At 33.6% G+C, this 18,768-nt stretch overlaps 1 protein-coding gene across 1 annotated transcript in view; it reads left to right on the top strand.

Moving 5' to 3' along the window:
* Nucleotides 1–18,768, top strand: part of PSME4 (proteasome activator subunit 4) — a 77,914-nt gene that overhangs the window by 32,225 nt on the left and 26,921 nt on the right. The window contains exons 9-24 of the mRNA XM_081157129.1: nt 394–486; nt 1,058–1,323; nt 2,429–2,615; nt 3,330–3,419; nt 4,122–4,186; nt 4,472–4,622; nt 6,136–6,234; nt 6,453–6,522; nt 6,983–7,050; nt 7,932–8,147; nt 8,744–8,901; nt 9,895–9,990; nt 17,214–17,269; nt 18,082–18,138; nt 18,339–18,394; nt 18,486–18,584. Coding sequence (XP_081013255.1) covers nt 394–486; nt 1,058–1,323; nt 2,429–2,615; nt 3,330–3,419; nt 4,122–4,186; nt 4,472–4,622; nt 6,136–6,234; nt 6,453–6,522; nt 6,983–7,050; nt 7,932–8,147; nt 8,744–8,901; nt 9,895–9,990; nt 17,214–17,269; nt 18,082–18,138; nt 18,339–18,394; nt 18,486–18,584 — 1,827 coding nt within the window. The remainder of the gene's footprint in view (nt 1–393; nt 487–1,057; nt 1,324–2,428; nt 2,616–3,329; nt 3,420–4,121; nt 4,187–4,471; nt 4,623–6,135; nt 6,235–6,452; nt 6,523–6,982; nt 7,051–7,931; nt 8,148–8,743; nt 8,902–9,894; nt 9,991–17,213; nt 17,270–18,081; nt 18,139–18,338; nt 18,395–18,485; nt 18,585–18,768) is intronic.

The following is an 18,768-nucleotide window of genomic DNA, read 5'->3' as shown; positions in this document are numbered from 1 at the left end:
GTAAGTCTTACCTCTTCATTTCCTGCAATGAGAAATTCACTTCTTGAATCATTTAAGGAATGTTTTTTATGCTTGATGCTAGGACTCTCGGTTACTTTAAGATGATAATCTAGTGACGAAAGTTATTTGATTGCATAAGAGTAAAATAAAACAACTTTTCAATTTTTAATTTGGATTCAGCAAGTTGCCTTTATTTTTAGTAGAATGTTTTGAATCAATATGTATGAAGGTCATTGGGGAATTTTTTTACTCCTATTTAGAAGTAGAATTGATTTTTGTCAGCAGGATGAATATAAACCACATTAGAGATTTACATGTAGGCTGGGGCCTAGTAACCCTCCAATTTTGCAGTGTAATGGGGTTACTGATCTTTTTACTCTTGTATCTGAACAGGGTGGACCAAGTAAGCTAGTGCAAAAACACCTGACTGGTTTGTTTAACAGCATCACATCTTTTTACCATCCTTCAAACAATGGGCGCTGGCTGGTGAGTATGTTATTTTTCACTCTAGGTTTTGGAATTTTTTCAGATATAGCCATAGGTAACTATTACCTGTTAAGTAACCTGTAATGCGTTTCCTGTCCTTCATATAATCTTTGACTATATGCAAATGATTAAGTTCAAATTTAATTAGTGTTCATGGAATATATATAAATAAACTAAGGTAATACTGGTGTGGTAACTGGTGACAAAATACTACATTCTGGCAAAAAAATTGTAACTAAAATGCCACCAAGGCATGGAATCACCTTTTCAGTTTTATTTGTCGCTTTGTGGTGTTTTTTTTAAGTTGTCTGGTTAAAAAGCTTTTCATGTAATGGAAGGTTAATGTAGTGCTAGAAGTTAAAACTGAAATCTGAAATTTATTTGTATTGATTAGTATCAGTAGTTAATTGGTAAGAGTATTTTATTCCGTCTAGATACACTGTGCAGGTCTTTGTAATAAGATTATAAGAGCCGTTATTTTAAAAGTCTTTACTTGGGGGGTACAGAGGAACCATGAACATCTACTTGGGAGATAGAGCCTACCTCGGACTTTTTGCTTCTGTGTCCCCAGAACAAGTTAATGAAACTACTTCAGCGGTTGCCAAACAGTGTTGTTCGAAGATTGCATCGTGAAAGATACAAGAAGCCTTCTTGGTTAACTCCTGTGCCTGATAGCCATAAGCTTACTGATCAAGATGTTACAGACTTTGTACAATGCATTATTCAACCTGTCCTCTTGGCTATGTTTAGCAAAACTGGTAGTTTAGAAGCAGCCCAGGCTCTGCAGAATCTCGCACTCATGAGACCAGAGTTAGTAATACCCCCTGTTCTTGAAAGGTAAGTGTAGCTTTACATGTTTGTTGAATCCTCAGCAGTGGCTACAGTTATTCTGGTTATCTCGTCCCTCTACTTTTCTGTTCTGCTTGGTTTTCTTTCTGTGGCTTTTGCATTGCTACCTTGGTGCTATACCTGTTCCTAGAGGAGAGAAGTAAGACATTTTAACCTAATGATTGATGTCTCCATAGAGGTTTATTGGAGAGAAAAGAAAATTGGCATGAAATGGATAGAATAAGTATTTTGTATTATTTGCACATTTTAGTTACTCAAGTTTTTGCTCATAAATTAAGCTCTGGCTGGTTTTTTTATTGGAATGTGAGTTTCACAAAATACTGAGAAGGTGCAGTGAAAGTAATTTTGGATTTCTATTATTTCTTAGAACCAGTGACACAGAAATCAGTTGTGATTGTCTTTATTATTTTCATATGTTGTATAATTTAGGTGTGTTGTTTCCACAGGGTAGACCTTATTGCATTCTTTTTGATTTTTTATGTTGAAATAGTTAGAAAATAGTTCTCCATTTGCTGAATCACTGTCACAACACAGGCCTGAGGTACTTCCCAAGATAGAGCGACTCTCAGTTGTTTTGAGAGCAGATTACTTCAGCTTTCTGTTACTCCTCTGCTGCCTGAACTTGAACTTTATGATTTCTCTCTAAATATCTTTGTGAAAAGTAGAAGGAGGTTAGTTCTTAGAGCCCAGAGGATCCAACAGATTGAATTCCATAAGACTCAGATTTGTCCAAGGTCCTAGTGGGGAGAGCAGAGTCATTCCTAACTTGTTATTGCTGAATTCTAGTAATCATTGACCACTAGGTCAGATGCAGTTGCAGTCCTGTTGGCATGTGAGGTGGGTGGGTCAGAATGGTTGAAACAGTGCAGCATCTACCAGTTTGTCTTCCTTTTCACTGTGGAATGTGCATGGAGAAAGGTGGTGAGGTGGCAGGGGATTGGGGAAACATGTACCTCTCCTTTATTTGTGTGATTCTGTTAACTCTGAGAGCAAATAATCACTGAGAATATTCTGCTAGCTCCAAACCTTTAAACCAAAATGTGGTTTATGAATTTATACTCAATGTATCTAAAACTCTGTTTTCATACTGTAGAACATATCCTGCACTTGAGACTTTAACAGAACCTCACCAGCTCACAGCCACTTTAAGCTGTGTAATTGGAGTAGCCCGCAGTTTGGTATCAGGGGGCAAATGGTTTCCTGAAGGTCCAACACACATGCTACCTCTGTTGATGAGAGCATTGCCTGGGGTGGATCCCAATGACTTTAGTAAATGCATGGTGAGCATATTTATGATTCTGTTTTGTGTCTAAGTTATAACTGTATAAGTGGACATCCTTTTACTTTTCCCCCCAACTATTCTAGAACATAGTTCAGTGTAAAATTTGTAAATGATAACAGAATTACATGCATAGTTGCCCAAGTTTAGATCTGTGGGTAGTTAGTTGAGCTATATAAACATCTTCCTTCATAAGTAACTTGCCATAACCTGTATTCATTTAATGATCATTTGATGTTTTAAAGCTCATTATATATTTACTATTTTCTTTAAGCAGAGACATTAAAAACCATAGCATGTGACCATTGGCACTTACCCTTGTCTCCTCTGGTGACAAGGGGGCATGACACATCACCAGGTGTAGATGCCAGATCCTGGTTACACACGTCTCTTGACATGGCTCCTCTTCCCTGGTCTCCAGCTTCTGCGTTAGCATTTACTATTTACCCTGAAGTATGGTTACATTTTTAGGAGAGAGGCAGAGTAACTTCTCAGTGACAAAAGGTCAGAGAACTTTGTGCTTAAACATAATAAATAACTATACGAAAATAAACATAGTATGGTTTCATTACTAAGGTAGTTCTAAGTAAAAAATTTCCAGAAAGATTGTCGTGTGGGATTTCCTCAAAATAATTTATTTGGGTAGACTACAGTATGCTTGTGTTTCTGGACTAGAATATGTAATTGATGTTAAATCTGTTGCATCTTCCCTCAGATTACATTCCAGTTTATAGCAACATTTTCCACTCTGGTGCCTTTAGTAGATTGTTCATCTGTACTACAGGAAAGAAATGACCTCACCGAGGTAAGGCTGCTTTCTGGTGGTACCGGAATTGGTTAACTGAGTTCTAGTTCTTACGGTATGTGCATAGCAATATTTGCTAATTTATAAGCAACTTTGGATAGGTGCTAACAAATTAAAATTACTGTCTTGTGACTACGATGATGTCAATGGAGGGCCTTGTCATCACTGCTATTTTGACATCCAGAGGTGTATTTTAATTTCTTTGTCACTTTTTAATGTTTTGTTAAGCAAAGGTAGTGGTGATTTGTTTTTCCATTTTCTTATGTTAGTAATAAATCTGTTGATGAGATTAGCATCTAATGAAGAGAAATTTTCTTTATTGTCTGGTTCTTTCAGAACTGTTTTCTTTATCGCAAGCATATTACTACTTGACTTTTGTCATTTGGATGTTTAAGTGGTGAGAGAGAATCCTTTATATATACATCAGAAGTTTGAAACAGTTTGAAAATGTAGTTGATAATAAAAATGACTGCTTCACTTCTGGCTTGGCCTTTATAAAATACCATTACTCTTGTTTTGGTTGCCAGAAATGAGTAGATCGAGTTATTCTAAATTGACATGTGACTATGGTGCTCTTTCTCACAGTACACAGTATAATAATTTAGGGTTATATCTATTTTATAGGTCATATTTGAGTTTTTTGAGTTCAGAGAGAAAAAAATCAAAGCTTATTTTTAATTTTTCTCTACATTAATGTTATAGGTGGAACGAGAATTATGTTCAGCCACAGCTGAATTTGAGGATTTCGTCTTACAGTTTATGGACAGGTGAGCATGTACTCCAGACGTGCTCTTTATCTGAATTCAAAACAATGACTGTTCTGTCCTAGCAACTGTAGTCTCTCCCTGCATTGTGACCGCCATTTAACTCATACCCAAGGATGGTGCATCTGAAGTGATAAAAGGACAGTTGATTAGTGAGTCATGTACACATTAAATAGCTCTCACGTAAATAGTCGTAGCAATGGAGGTTTATCTAATCATCATCAAAGATGTTAAACCAGTTTTTAGTTGCTAAAATTATACTTTTCTTTCTTTCTCTGCATTATTTAGATGCTTTGGACTTATAGAAAGTAGCACATTGGAGCAAACAAGAGAAGAGACAGAAACTGAGAAAATGACTCACTTGGAGAGTTTAGTTGAATTAGGTCTGTCTTCTACATTTAGTACAATCCTCACGCAATGTTCCAAAGAAATATTTATGGTAAGAATGTGTTGCTGCAAAAAACTAAATTCCAATGTTGTAATTTTATTTGATGTTTAAAAATTGAACCTTAAGCTACTTTAAGATTATATATATCAATGCCAGTTTATCCTTTCTTTCCATACTAAAATTGGAAAAAGATATACCATTGATGCTCATTATTTGCGTATTCCATATTTGCAAATTTACCTGCTGGCTAGAATTTATTTGTAACCCCTAAATCGACACTTGCAGTGGCAGAAATGTGAGTTGCACGTGTTCAGCTGAGTTCGAGTAAGGTGATGCTCTGCCCTTTTTTTTGGTTTTAACTCTCATACTGTAAACGTGTTCTTTTTGTGTCTGTCTAGTGCCAGGCTTTTCACATTTTTGTGCTTTTTGTTGGTGATTTTTCTGCTTAAAATGGCCCCTAAGAGTAGTGCTGAAATACTGTCTAGTGTTCTAAGCATAAGAGAATTGTGATGTGTCTAACGGAGAAAATAGTGTTTTAGGTGAGCTTTGTTTAGGCATGAGTTAATAGTGCTGTTGACTTGAGTTCCATGTTACAAATCAAGAATATCTATTAAATAAGGTGTCTTTAAACAGAAACACATAACACAAAATTCAGAGCCTTGTAGGAACTTAATCCTGTCTCTTCCCTAGGAACAATGGTTTTACCTGCTGGCAAATTAGTATTTGACTATTCAGTTTTTACAGCAGCTATATAGAACATAAATACTTCAAATAGCAAGAATTAACTGTAGTTTTAAAGTTTACAGTTAAATACTATTTGGGAGACTAGTTTGGAAATTGTTCTCGTGTGGCATTCTGTCAGCACTCATGTTGGTTGATACTTGTTATGTACAGTATGGTCTTTAAAACCATACTTTTTCCATTTCTGTTTCTCTCCCTTTGTCTAAGATTATCGCTGTTTAATTTGCTTATCCTGGTTAAAAGCTAACCTGTCTTACAGCTGCATGAAATATTTACTAAGATTATATGAGTAAAAGAAAATAATATAATCTCTTAATCGAAATCTTTTGAAGGGAGTTGTTTCTAATTTTGAGCACTGCTAATCTATGTGGAGAGCTCATTCTTTCATTCAGCACCTGAATTCTGTGACTTGACTGTAAAATGAAATAGACTGCTTCAAGTCTTTTGGGTTAGAGGTAAATGTTTGTAGTTTTCAGAATGACAAAATGTAAATAATAGATATTCTAAAAAATTTCTTTTGTTATATTGGATTAGGCAACAAGATAATTGTATTTGCTTCCAAGTGTTGTAATTTTGCGTTTAGTATTTCTGTAGCAAGTAAAATCTTGTTCCTCAAGTGTTTTGTTCACCTTAGGGTCTTGTGCAAAGATTGTTTCTAGATGTGAGTGTAATGCGATTAAGCAAATCCTTTTAAATTCTGATGGCTAAAAATGTCCTACTTGGTTACATTTAATATAATCTGAGCAACATTTTAAAAAATGTTTTATGTTTATATTCTTTAAAATGTTGATTAGGCATTTTCATTTTTTACATATCTTAACAGGTGGCCCTTCAGAAGGTTTTTAATTTTTCTATTTCACATATATTTGAAACCAGAGTGGCAGGCCGTATGGTGGCAGACATGTGCCGTGCTGCTGTAAAGGTGAGTTTGGTTTTTTTGGACTAATGAATTAATGAATCAATAACCAACAGGTTTATGTGATCAATTATTTTAGACATGTTTGTTATACTTAAAATACATAGTTCTTTTAGTAGCCACTTCCAGCCCTTATTTGCCACTGAATATAGTGCTAGTGTATACTTTGCGACTATTAAATATTTGTACCTTTCAAAAAACTTATTTATACAAATCTATTTCAGTGCTGCCCAGAGGAATCTTTGAAGCTCTTTGTTCCCCACTGCTGTGGCGTTATAACCCAGCTTACAATGAGTAAGTCATAGTCATCATTCTTTGTTTACAATTTCAGATGAAATTTTTCATGGTTTCTAGAACTCTGTTGATGAAAACAGATCTTTAAGCTATGCAATATTTTAATTTTGCAGTTTTGGGGGAAATTGCTCAAAATAAGGTATCACCATGTTGACAGGTAGCTTAGAAATTTTACTTTATTAAATTAATATTTTCATACCTACAAGAACTATTTAGAGGTTGCCATAAAATATACCAGTTATTTTGTGATATGTGGGTTCAGACATTTGGTTGTTTTGTGTTTTCTTTTCTTGAAAAGTAAGTTTCCATCACTTTTCAAGAGTAATGCAGAAAGAATTGAAAAGTCTCCCTAAAAGAGACTTTTTTAGCTATCAGAAGTATTAAACATAAATATTTTTAAAATTATTCATTTAGTTGGATAATAGATTATTTTCCCCTCTGTACTATTTTGCCATTTTAGATGATGATGTATTAAATGAGGAAGAGCTAGACAAGGAGTTACTGTGGAATCTTCAACTTTTGTCTGAGGTATTGTAAATCTTTGGAATAAGAAAATATTACTGTGAAAATGTTGGCTTGCTTTTATTATTCATTCTTTTTTGAAAATTTGACATTAAAACATGAAAAGTCACAAGTTTTAGTTTTCTTTTTTAATAAGTTCTTCCATTTATTTATTTATTTATTTTTTAAAAAAAAATATCTGTTTTGATTTCAGAGAGAGGAAGGGGAGGAGAGAGAGAGATAGAAACATCAATGATGAGAGAGTCATTGATTGACTGCCTCCTGCATGCCCCCTGCAGAGGATCGAGCACAAAACCTGGGCATGTGCCCTGACCTGGAACTGAACCTCGGAACGTTGATCTCCTGGATCATAGGTCTATGCTCAACCGCTGAGCCACACTGACCAGACCAGAGATTTCTTGATATAGCTGCAGAAAGTCAGATAATGCCATTTTCTTGTTATCAGAGGAGTATAATTGTTGATTACTTTATGTTCAGTACTCTACTTGTCTTTTTACTGATTAATTCTGGTATGGGTGAATCATTAGTTGAAAAGTGTATTGGATTTGAGAATTCTTTTTTTTTCCTCTGTTCTAAATTTGGCCAATAATCAAACTTTAGGATTTTTTTATGGGTTGGTTCAGGAACCAAAGAACAGAGAAATTCCATTAAGCTAGTTTTGTCTCTTGAAGGAGATATACTCTTCTGAAAAGGATGTTAACTATGCCACGGCACATGAGAGCCCAGATTCAGAAAATGTGTTTGACCTTTAAAAAGAATAAATTGTCAGAATTTTAAAAACAATGTTATCATTTTAGGCTACTTTTGTGGCCATTGGCCTTTGCATTAATTATTGATTCTTGATCTTGTAACCCAAATATCTTCAATTGTTTCTTCCTCTTTTTAAGATTACCCGAGTGGATGGGAAGAAGTTGCTTCTTTATAGGGAGCAACTTGTAAAGATTCTCCAAAGAACCCTACACTTAACCTGTAAGCAGGGTTACACTCTGTCCTGCAACCTTCTGCATCACCTTCTTCGTTCTACCACTCTCATCTACCCTACGGAGTACTGCAGCGTGCCCGGCGGCTTCAGCAGGCGTCCTTCTGAGTACTTCCCCATCAAGGCAAGCATGTTCACTAATTTAGGACTCAAGGATATATTCGGTTATTTTCCTAAGGGATTCAGAGCGTGGGGTTTTTTTCTTGTTGTGTCGGAAGATGTCACTTCTTGATTTTTAAAGTAGATTATTAAAACTTACTGGATTGTTTGTTTTGAAGATCTAATTGGCTTTATTAAGTTATTCGGGAATGGGCCAGCATCCCATATAGCAACTAGATGGGCATTCCCTGGAATTTTTTAAACTTGTGCAGCATAGTACTGGAGCTCACTCTATCCAGTTTTCTTCTTTTCTGTTTTTGTGTGAGTTGACTTGTTATGCCATATCTAACGCCTGTAATTCCATGTAATTTTATTGGATAACTCAGTAGACTCACATACGCTTACTGTTACTCTTGTAAGTAAACTATTTTATTTGAGGGGCTCTTTGGGAAACCTATCAGGAGTTATAGTGAAGGGGTAATATGTTTTCATGCCATTTTTTTGTGTGTTATTTGCTACGTTAGGTTTGGAATACCTATACTTATTCTAACATTTTCAGTTACGTGTATATTTTCTTTTTTCAACTTCTCAACCTGCTGAGCAAATGCTGTTCTTTTCTAGGACTGGGGTAAACCCGGGGACCTTTGGAATCTGGGAATCCAGTGGCATGTTCCTTCTCCCGATGAAGTAGCCTTTGCCTTCTCTCTGTTGGACTCTTTTCTTCAGCCTGAACTCATCAAACTCCAGCAGTGTGGGGATGGAGAACTCGAAATTTCTAGGTTCGTTTTTTAAAAATAATTAATTGGTGTTTTATGGTTGCAGACTACAAAGTCTTTTTTGTGCCTTCTTTGTATGGCCTGTCTGATGTATTCATTTTCAGTGTGTTTTGAACATTGCCATGAGTGTAATTAGAAGTGGCGTTGTGTAACAGAAATTTTGTCATAACATTTCAACATTTCTAATAGAAAAACATGTCTAATAGCTTGTTTTTAGTGCTTTCTACTTAGTTTTCACTTGTGCATCTTTTGGGAGATGTGTAGGTACGCCCCCTTGGAAAGGAAATGACTGTTTTTCTACATTCAGCTTAGGTTTATTGGGTTGTTTTTTCTTGGTCATTCATATTACTGACATTACCATAACTTAGAGAAATATCTCTGTGAGATGATTTTTTTTCTCTTCCTAGGGGCTTTAGTAAGAAAAAAATTATTTGAGACTGTTAGACTTTATAGTTTGAATCTTTGATAGTTCCTAAAATAATAGTAAGAAAATTACTATGTGTCAAATATCAGGAAATTTTAATAGCAAATTCAGTAGAAATGAGATTGGAGGAAGAAGTATGATTGACTTAATGTCGGCTATATAGTATATTGTACAAAACTGCCTTTTGAAGTAAACGTTTAGCTAGCCCATTTTTAATAGATGGGATACGTGGGAAGATCTCATGTAATACTGCTTTCTATTTTTGTTTGTGGTGGTGATCTTTAGGTAAACAGGTGATTAAATTCAGAATTGTTTCACAAAGGCCAATAAGTTGTTCCCTGTGATTATTTAGAACTTGTTTAAATATAAGCAGGTCTCTTATTACCAGTAAATATTTGTTTAATTACCTTGTACTATTAAGTGGGTAAACTGGGACATTTGCCATTTTTTGGCCTTAATTTTGTATATCCCTACTTGATAAAGTTTTCGTACTTCACCCTAGACTCTTGGCTTTTAATTAAATAGGGATTTGGAGTCTTCTAAACTATGAAAATGCCTTTTATTTTTTATAGGGATGATGTTCTGCAGAGTCTGACTATAGTGCACAACTGTTTAATTGGCTCAGGAAACCTCTTACCTCCATTGAAAGGAGAGCCAGTTACTAACTTGTAAGTAAAAATAACTACTTTACATACTTTGCTGTTTTTCCATTTGACATATATTTTAAGTCTTAGTCGTATGATTCCCTGGTTTTATAATTATTGGTGTTGTTTCTTTATCACTTTAACCTTTTTCTCATTGTTAGGCCAAAAATACCTGAGGCACAATTTAGGTCTATGAACTTTAAGGCTTATTCAGATCTTCATATGGTGCCAGGATAACTTTCAGTGTTTTAATGAGTTTTAAAATATGACCTTGGAGATATTTAATTTCATGTGTTAGTTTACTGAGTTAATTAAGACAAATACTCTTCTTTAAAAGAAAGGAAAGAAAAATACTTTTTTTTTTTGGTCTGCAATCAATGTTGATTAAAGATTTTGTAGCAAAAACACAGGGGTTTTTTTTTAATAAAAGTTCATTCAGTGTTATTCATTATGATTTATGATTTTGAACTTTTGAGGTCTACCCAGTTGCTTTTATAAATTTAAGTGCTTTTCTCAGAGTATTATTATTTTGAATGAATGTCTTGATTTAGTTTATTGTTAGTGCTACCATTTAAGTTGAAAAATTGAATTTAACGGAAATCAGCAATATGTAACTAGCTCACTTATTAAGTAGATAGCTGCTAGTTTCAGTATATCATGTTAGATCATTTTATGTCAACATCAACATCTCATTGCTGAACAACTTAATGAAAATCACATAAAAATGAGTAAGTAATCCCTGCCCGCTCAAAAAACACAAAGAGGAGAATTATTTGTGGATTTTACAACAAAAATAATAAAAAACTTCAAGTAGTTGTTTTAAAATGTGGCTTGTTTGTCTTTCCTATGTTTTGTATAATCATTGTTTGGAATCATACTTTTTCATAATCCCCACTTATTTCAATCTAAAAACTGTTTCTCGGCATTGAACTTTAGCTTGCTTATTAGATTTAAGAGGGAGAAGTAGGGTCATTCCAGGTAAAGGAATCTGTTTTCAGTTTACCTAGGAATTTGCTGAATTCTTTTAAAGAACTTTTGTTTTTCATTAGTTTTATTAGTTTGATACAAGAACAATTTTACCAAATTCATTTTTGTTATCAGAGACTGATTTTATAATAATTATTATTTTTTTAATTTTCACCTGAGGATTTTTTATTGATTTGAGAGAGAGAAACATCGATATCAGAGAAAAACATCTATCAGTTGTCTCCCGTAAGCACCCCCACTGGGGATCAAATCCGCAACCTGGGTATGTGGCCCTGACCGGTAATGGGACCCACAACCCTTTTTTGTGCTCCGGATGACGCTCCAACCAACTGAGCCACCTGGCCAGGACAGGAGAGATCGATTTTAAACAATAGTTTTAAATGAGATCTACAGAAATGGTTTTGATTTTCCTGATGATCTTAACAGTGTGTAATAAAGTAAGAATTCTTTTATGGCATGCTAAAAAGTGATTTCATTTGTAATGAGTTTATTACATTAGTAAATTTAGTTGTGCTTGAACTTATTGACAGTGAGAAGTGTCATCATTTAATCCAACAATTTACCTAAGAGCAAAAGCTTGTATAATCTGTGCATATGATGAGAAGATTTTTAGTATTGAGTGTTCATTTGGATGTACTGCTTGACGGATCAGTTCAGGAGGCTTAGAGGTTTTTTTGTTGCAGTTCATATCATCCTGTAGTCATTCATATTTATGTCATATGCACTATAGTAGTGAATTGATGCAAAGTCTTTATCTTCGAAATGTGCATCAGGACAAAATTGCCATATATTTTGTTATTATAAACCAATTAGGTTTATATATAATGAAATGCATTTTCAATAAGGAAAAGAATACCATATTATAAAAATTTTATGAATGCCATGGAATATAAATAGTTTGCTAGCCTACATTGCTGTACACTATGAACTATAAAATTGGTCCTGGGTGTCCTTATTTTTCATACAGAGAACTGTAAACCTACTTTTGCCCACCCCTGTATATTTAATAATACATAACAAAATAAAATATAAAATGAAGAAAATGTCCATCTTTTTCATCATGTACCTTTTAGAGTTTTTTGTAGTTATGTACATCAGTGCAGCATAATGATTATAGGAAGTAGAATTAAAGATGAACGAGCAGCCCTTTGCCTTTGAATTTGCCAAAACGGGGAGTTTATAGTCTTCCCTGAGCCGTTAACTCGTTCTTAACAGGATCCTTTCCTCTAAAACCAGTATCTGACTGGTATCATCTTCAATCTAAAAGTTTAATTTGTTTTGGTAATGTGTTCCTTATTATATTTGTTTTCTTTATATAACATTTTGGCTTTTTTAGCTGGTTGTAAATTGGTTCTCACCAAAGTATCATGAAGTTAGCTTTTTAAATCTCTTTTTTAATAAGTCAGCTATTTAAATCTTCTTAATGTAAGTTGATTTGAAAACACTGAGTCATTTCAAGTGATGCTGCTATTGCTCTGATATTAAATCCCGCTGCCTGCCATGAAGAATGAGTATCTGTAGCATAACTCAATTAAATTAGCAGCAGCGGCTCAATTTGAAACCAGGAGATGGGAAAAACCCTCTTCAATGGTCGTTACTCCATAGGAAATAGAATAAAATGTACCAGGTGGGGGAGAAAGGGAAAGACATAACTGCGACAAATGCCTTAGTGTAATGCCTGAGGTGCCTGAGGGTCACTCTTGTTAGTAATAAACAGTTTTGCCTTTGTATTATGGGGCATCATGCACATTTGGAAATACTCGAGCAGGTTTTGCAAGCACATAGCAATTCAAACAGTTTTTTAAAATTTAAACTTACAGTTTTACTTTTCTTATGTAAATCTCAATTAGATAAAATATTCTAGCTGCTTTAATTTTTTTTTTTTTTTTTTGGTCAAACCACTCATTATTAAGTTTGCTTTGCACATGTATTAGTAGTATTTGGCTTCTGGAAAATTGAAAGGTAATGGAAAACTGGAAGCTTAGTTCTGAATTTTCCCTTAAAATCTTTCTAGTAGAGTATATGGGATAATCTTAAAATCCTGTTGTTCAGGGAAATGGCTACTAAATGTGAAAACCAATTTCCTGTGCTAAGTGATTAGAGACTGACAAAAAGTAAAAAGCTTAGGTAAGTTGATTATCCTGATAAGTATACAATAAATGAACCTAATGGTATCTGCATTGAAATTTTTGGCCTTCAGCAGTGTAGAGGGTTGCTAAATACATAGTACATACTATACATTTTACTGTTTCAAAATGATGGGTATATTAAGGTTCCTTGAAGGTAATCAAAGGATAAATTTTTTTTAGTTTAGTACAGTTTTAATTTTTAACAGTTTTGTTAGATACTAAGTCTGCTGAATTAATCTTAAACTGGAACCTCTCTATTTTGCTCTTGGAACCTTTAGTTAATGGCTTAATAGAAACATTTGTGGTATAGTTTATACTCATAGTTCTGCCTTTATAGATGTGGAAGTTAGAGTATGTCTTTCACAGGAATTTTGGACACTTGCCTTTAATCCTCAAATTGTCATTAATTTCACCTTTTGCAGTCCACTCAATCTTTTAGGTCTAACCAGCTATCACAGAAAGCAAAAAACTAATAACATCTATAAAAACAGGGTTACTCAAGGTAGAGGAGTCATCATTTTTCATCTCAAATATTTCTTCTTTACTTTGTGCCCCCTTTCCTCTGATAGATCTGTAAGTCGTTCTTAGATCATTCTTAAGATCTCAGCTTTTACTAACTTTTCACTCAAGAAAGATTCATACTTAAGGTCTAAGAGTTGAGACCATTTCATAAATATGTGAAAGGATGTGTTGTTATGCGATGAGGGGCAGGGCTAGCTAACCTCTCTTGGCACCTCCAGGGAACTACCCAGCTCTGCTGGGGGAGCCGCACACAGAAAAGGAAACAGTTACTACTCCACGGTGAGTAATCCTGTTTTCTCCTTATTTCACCTTCTGACTGTTTTCATTGATTTTTAAAAGCTTGTGTGTCAGACGTGAAACTAGTTCTTATGCTCAGCATAAATTTTAAACCTAGCACTATATAAGATTTCTCTTTCTTTACTTAGCAACCTTTTGTACACATGGGTAGAGTAAGAGCCAGGGTTTATTGCTGTTATTGATGTCTAGGGATGAATTGCCTAACAGAACACAGAAATAGGCTAATTGTCTCTTGTGAAACACTTTATAATCTTGACTGGAAAAAATATCTAGTGGCTTGGTTTTATACCTTTTTTGTTTGTTTTCATTTGGGCGGGGAGGGATTATTGGAAAGGGTAGCTTGTTCTTTCACTTATAGACAGGAGGAGTTATTACTATTTGCAGTTGCTTTATGACAGTTAACCTAGCTTTCATTTGTATATTTGATTTGTATATTTTGTTTTTATGTTATTAGTCATTTCTTCCCTTTTCACCATGCTTTTCCACCAGTGATTGTTTTCAGTTCTACTCTGATCAAATCTAAAGAAGATTGCCATCTAGTGGTACAAATAACATAGTTGTGGAAAACTTACAGGTGTCTCCCCCCCCCCCCCCCCCCATGCACACACATTGAACAGATTTTGTTATAGATTAGATGGCCTGTTACTATTTGGTTGATTTAACTTTATTATTTATAGATGGTATTATTTATAATATGTTGTGTGGAAATTGTCAGAATTTTATTTGGTTCCTACCTCAAATTATATTACTCTTTGTAAAATGAAACAGTGAAAGTGAGTAGAGTGAATTTCACCTGGGTTGGGACAGTGATGGTATTTGATTTAAATTATATATATATTACTACTATGGCTTTTAATCAGAACGCAGATCTGTAAGTTGACAGCACTTTAAGTCTATTCAGCTAAGATTATGTTCATAACTAAAAGTTACAAGAGCAGTTTTAAGTTACAGAGAGGATAGCTAACTGCACATGGACTTATAATGTGGACACGAGATAAATATGTCATGAATAGAGTTTTTTTTTAGAAAATTATTCTTTTAAAGATCAGAAATAATTTGGTATAAATGTATTTACACTTGCTGAGATATATTTGGCATAAAAGATGTCAATCAAGTGGAGTTCAATAAATTTATTAGATATATCTAAGAAGAGATCAATTAAAGCTGAATCTTAGATAAATAAGCATAAAAGGACCTTGTGACATATAAGAACAAAGAAAACTGGAATGATGTCTAACCAGATGCCTTCTGTACACTTGAGTTATGGTAGATGTATTTTAATTCAGGTTTTCAAAATAAAAGCCTAAGTAATTTTTATTTAAATGTGTTACTTAATACTTTATAATCCCATACAGGCTGATATTTTAAAATAATTGAAATAACTGATAACCTTTCTTCAAAATTTTTGATAGGGAAACAATTCAGAGTGCTACATGGATTTTAAAAATTAGTATCAGGGCTTGTAGATGAGACTTGTTTTTAAATGTGATCACAGTGTAATTGTTACGTCGGAAATGCATACAAGAAAAAGATTTCAGATTACCTATTGATAGGGGCTTTTTTTGCTTGATAGATTTTTTTCCCCCCTTTGGATATAGTAAAAATTGTTCAGAAGTTTGCTATAGAGATTGCTTTTTATGTTATTTGTAGGAGTAATTTTGTGATAATTAAAATGCATGCTTGGTTCCATATTATTTGGCACTAGGTACGGGCTGGTACTGGGTATATACTTTGTATTCCTACTTTATTAAACTACTATATTTATAGCAGCAGTGAGGACGCATCCTCTCATGTGACAGCTCATGACAAGCACTTTCCCGTCTTCTACAGGGGAGGTCAGGCTGGGGTGGTAACAGTCTTATGCTTTATGCTCGTTACTGCTTGAGCACAGCCTTTTTCTCTTTGCTGGTGAAATCTAATTTCAGTAGACATGTTGGACTCCCCTTGAAGTTCATTGTAAAGGAATCTGATTTTATTTTTACTGACTAAATTCTGGATACATACCTATTTTTCAGTCATACACAATTTTGATTGCTGAAGTTTGCAAGCTGTTGTCAAAGGTTGAAGCTTTATAGAAGGAAAACCAGGTTTTAAGAATTAGAATTTGAACTTGAAAGAGAAGCAAATTAGCATTTTATCTTGTAAATTATTACCATTCTTTGTTTATACTCTGTAGGACTGGTTTTAAATCTTGAGATGGTATTGTTTCCATCCTAGGCACTAGATTATGGGGAAGGACATAGTTAAATATGTGGCATTTTAGTAATCTTAATGTTATTACCATTTAGATGAGTCCCAGAATTTAAAACTACAAAATATTAAGGAAAAGATAACTTAATTCAACTTAAAAAAAATACTCTCGAGATGGGGATAAGTTGATTTTAAAGTGTTTTCTTTATTACAAGGCAATGTAATTCATGAGTGATGAGTAATTATAAAATTTCTGTTTGTTACTACTTAGCCCTGTATTAGATATGCTTATCCCATGTTTTCTTGGCATTTGCCTGTATTTCTCCTCTTAGAAAGTGTTATCTCTTTGTTTATAAAAAGTTATTGAATTCAGTCTCATATTTTGATGTAAAATGTTGAAAACTAAAGTGTTTTTTTTTAATGAAGAAAATTTAGATTTCAGTTAATAAAGGTTTGTATTTTCCAGTACCTGTTCTTATATACCTAAAAAGTTACTTTTAATCATTTAACGGATTTAACTAGCTCGATGTGTGCTAGTAACATATTTCTTTGTGACAGATCTTTAACTAGGAAATGCAGTGTTTTTTTACATCTGAACATCTTCTGAAGTAGTGGCATTTTTCTGCAGATGGTAGGAGGAATCAGTTTGGCTGGTTTTAAGAGGAAGGGTAATGATTATCTAAAGAAGCTTGTCTGCTATATATTCTATAATAAAATTTGATCGTTGGTTTTTGGTGACTACTTTTAACCTTTACTATGCCATTACAAATCTGACTTTTCTTTGTGTAAATGTATAAATGTTTATCATCAGGCTTAAGCTTTTACACTTGAAGATATAATATCAGTATGATGCTCATTTGAGCAGTGAATTTCTCCCCTAAAGTTATTAAATGTGATTAACATTTTCTTTAAGATGAATAATACTGTCCTTACTGATGCAACAGATAGCATTAATCCTCAAAAGGATAAAGTAAAGAGTTGAAGTATGGAAGATGGGAAGTCTGTGTTTGTTAAAAGAGCATCAACTTTGTTTTGATTTATGTATTCTAGCAATGACAGTTTTCCCTTTAATCCTTCTTATTGGTATTATTAATAAATACAGGCACTCTTGTTTTTATACAGGGTACCAAGTATGGTGTCCTTGGAAGAGACGAAGTTGTATACTGGACTTGAATATGGTATGTGAATCCTAATCTGAGTAAATCTGTGTGGACTATTTTTTTGTCAATTACTCTACAAGGGTTAAAATGGAATAATTTGGGGTTATAATTTTCCTAGGCTCCTTTTTATATATATAAATGAATATTAATTAAACAATAGTTATATTTGCCTTTTCTGGAGAAACTAGAAAATTATTATATAAAGAAAAGCCAGTAAAAGATAGAAAAAAACTGGATGTTTTTATTTGCAGAGGCAGACTTGCATATACTGTAATGTTCATTTATATTTAGAATTGTTTTAGAACTGAAATTCCCATTGATATGGGAATATTATAACCTTTATATATTCCATTTCTGTATTCTGTCATAGTTAAATTTTATATAAATATTTACACAAAACATTTTTTTTTTCCCTTTAATGTTCTGAATCTAACATTAGTAGGAATTTGATATGCTTCCTATTTGGATTAACAGTAGAGTTAGTTGCATACATTAATTGCTAAAGTGCAATGTTAGCTTGCTTGATTTGGGTCACCCATAACTAATTATGGTCTCTAAACAGTGAATAGAGCCTTTGAAATATTGGCAAATATAGGTTTCTTCTCCTTCCTTGCCTGCCCAATAACTTTTATAAGCAGGTGGTTGTAAATGTGAAGGTTATTCTGTATCGTGCCCAGTCACTAATCTAGCTATAGTAAAGGCCGACCCATTTGTTCATGTTTTTTCCTGGATACATTATCTCTTCTTGACACAAACTGTTGATATAAACTTCAACAGTGTGGTAGAAGTTCAGTGTGTCTAAAATACCTTCTCTAATTTTTCTAAAATAGATCTATCCAGAGAGAACCACCGAGAAGCAATTGCTAGGGTCATACGGAAACTTCTTAGTAAGTACATAGATGCATTTGCGTTATTTTTTCTAATACATATTTAGGAATTTAATTCTGTAGCATATGTGCTTTTACTTAACATAGTTTATTCTCAATGGTGAGAATCAGGCAGTGTTTTTTTCCTTAACTAATATATTAGAAGTATTGTAGTAATTCAAAATATTTTAACCAAAATCCTATTTCTTCTCCTGTTATAGACCACATACTTAATAATTCAGAAGATGATACCAAGTCCTTGTTTCTTATCATAAAGGTACAATTGTCATTTAATAGTCGTAATTATTAATGTGACTGGGTTTGATGCCTTGACTTGTAAATATAAAATTTGAAATTCTTTGACACAGATTATTGGAGACCTTTTGCAGTTCCAAGGATCTCACAAGCATGAATTTGACTCCCGTTGGAAAAGCTTTAACCTAGTAAAGAAATCAATGGAAAATCGGGTCAGTATTTTCACGTACAACACTGAATTAATTTTTTAAAGATATATAATATTGATAAAACCACCTGATTTAGTGGTTATTTGGCGTAGAGAGGAAGTTTAACATAAGTAAAAATAGATTTTCAAATATTATATCATGGTATAATCAGAAGGATCCTAGAAAAAAATGTATTTTCCTGAAACAA

Source organism: Miniopterus schreibersii (assembly GCF_964146895.1).
Source record: "Miniopterus schreibersii genome assembly, chromosome: 13".
Lineage (NCBI taxonomy): Eukaryota > Metazoa > Chordata > Mammalia > Chiroptera > Miniopteridae > Miniopterus > Miniopterus schreibersii.
This window is presented reverse-complemented; position numbering and strand designations above follow the sequence as displayed.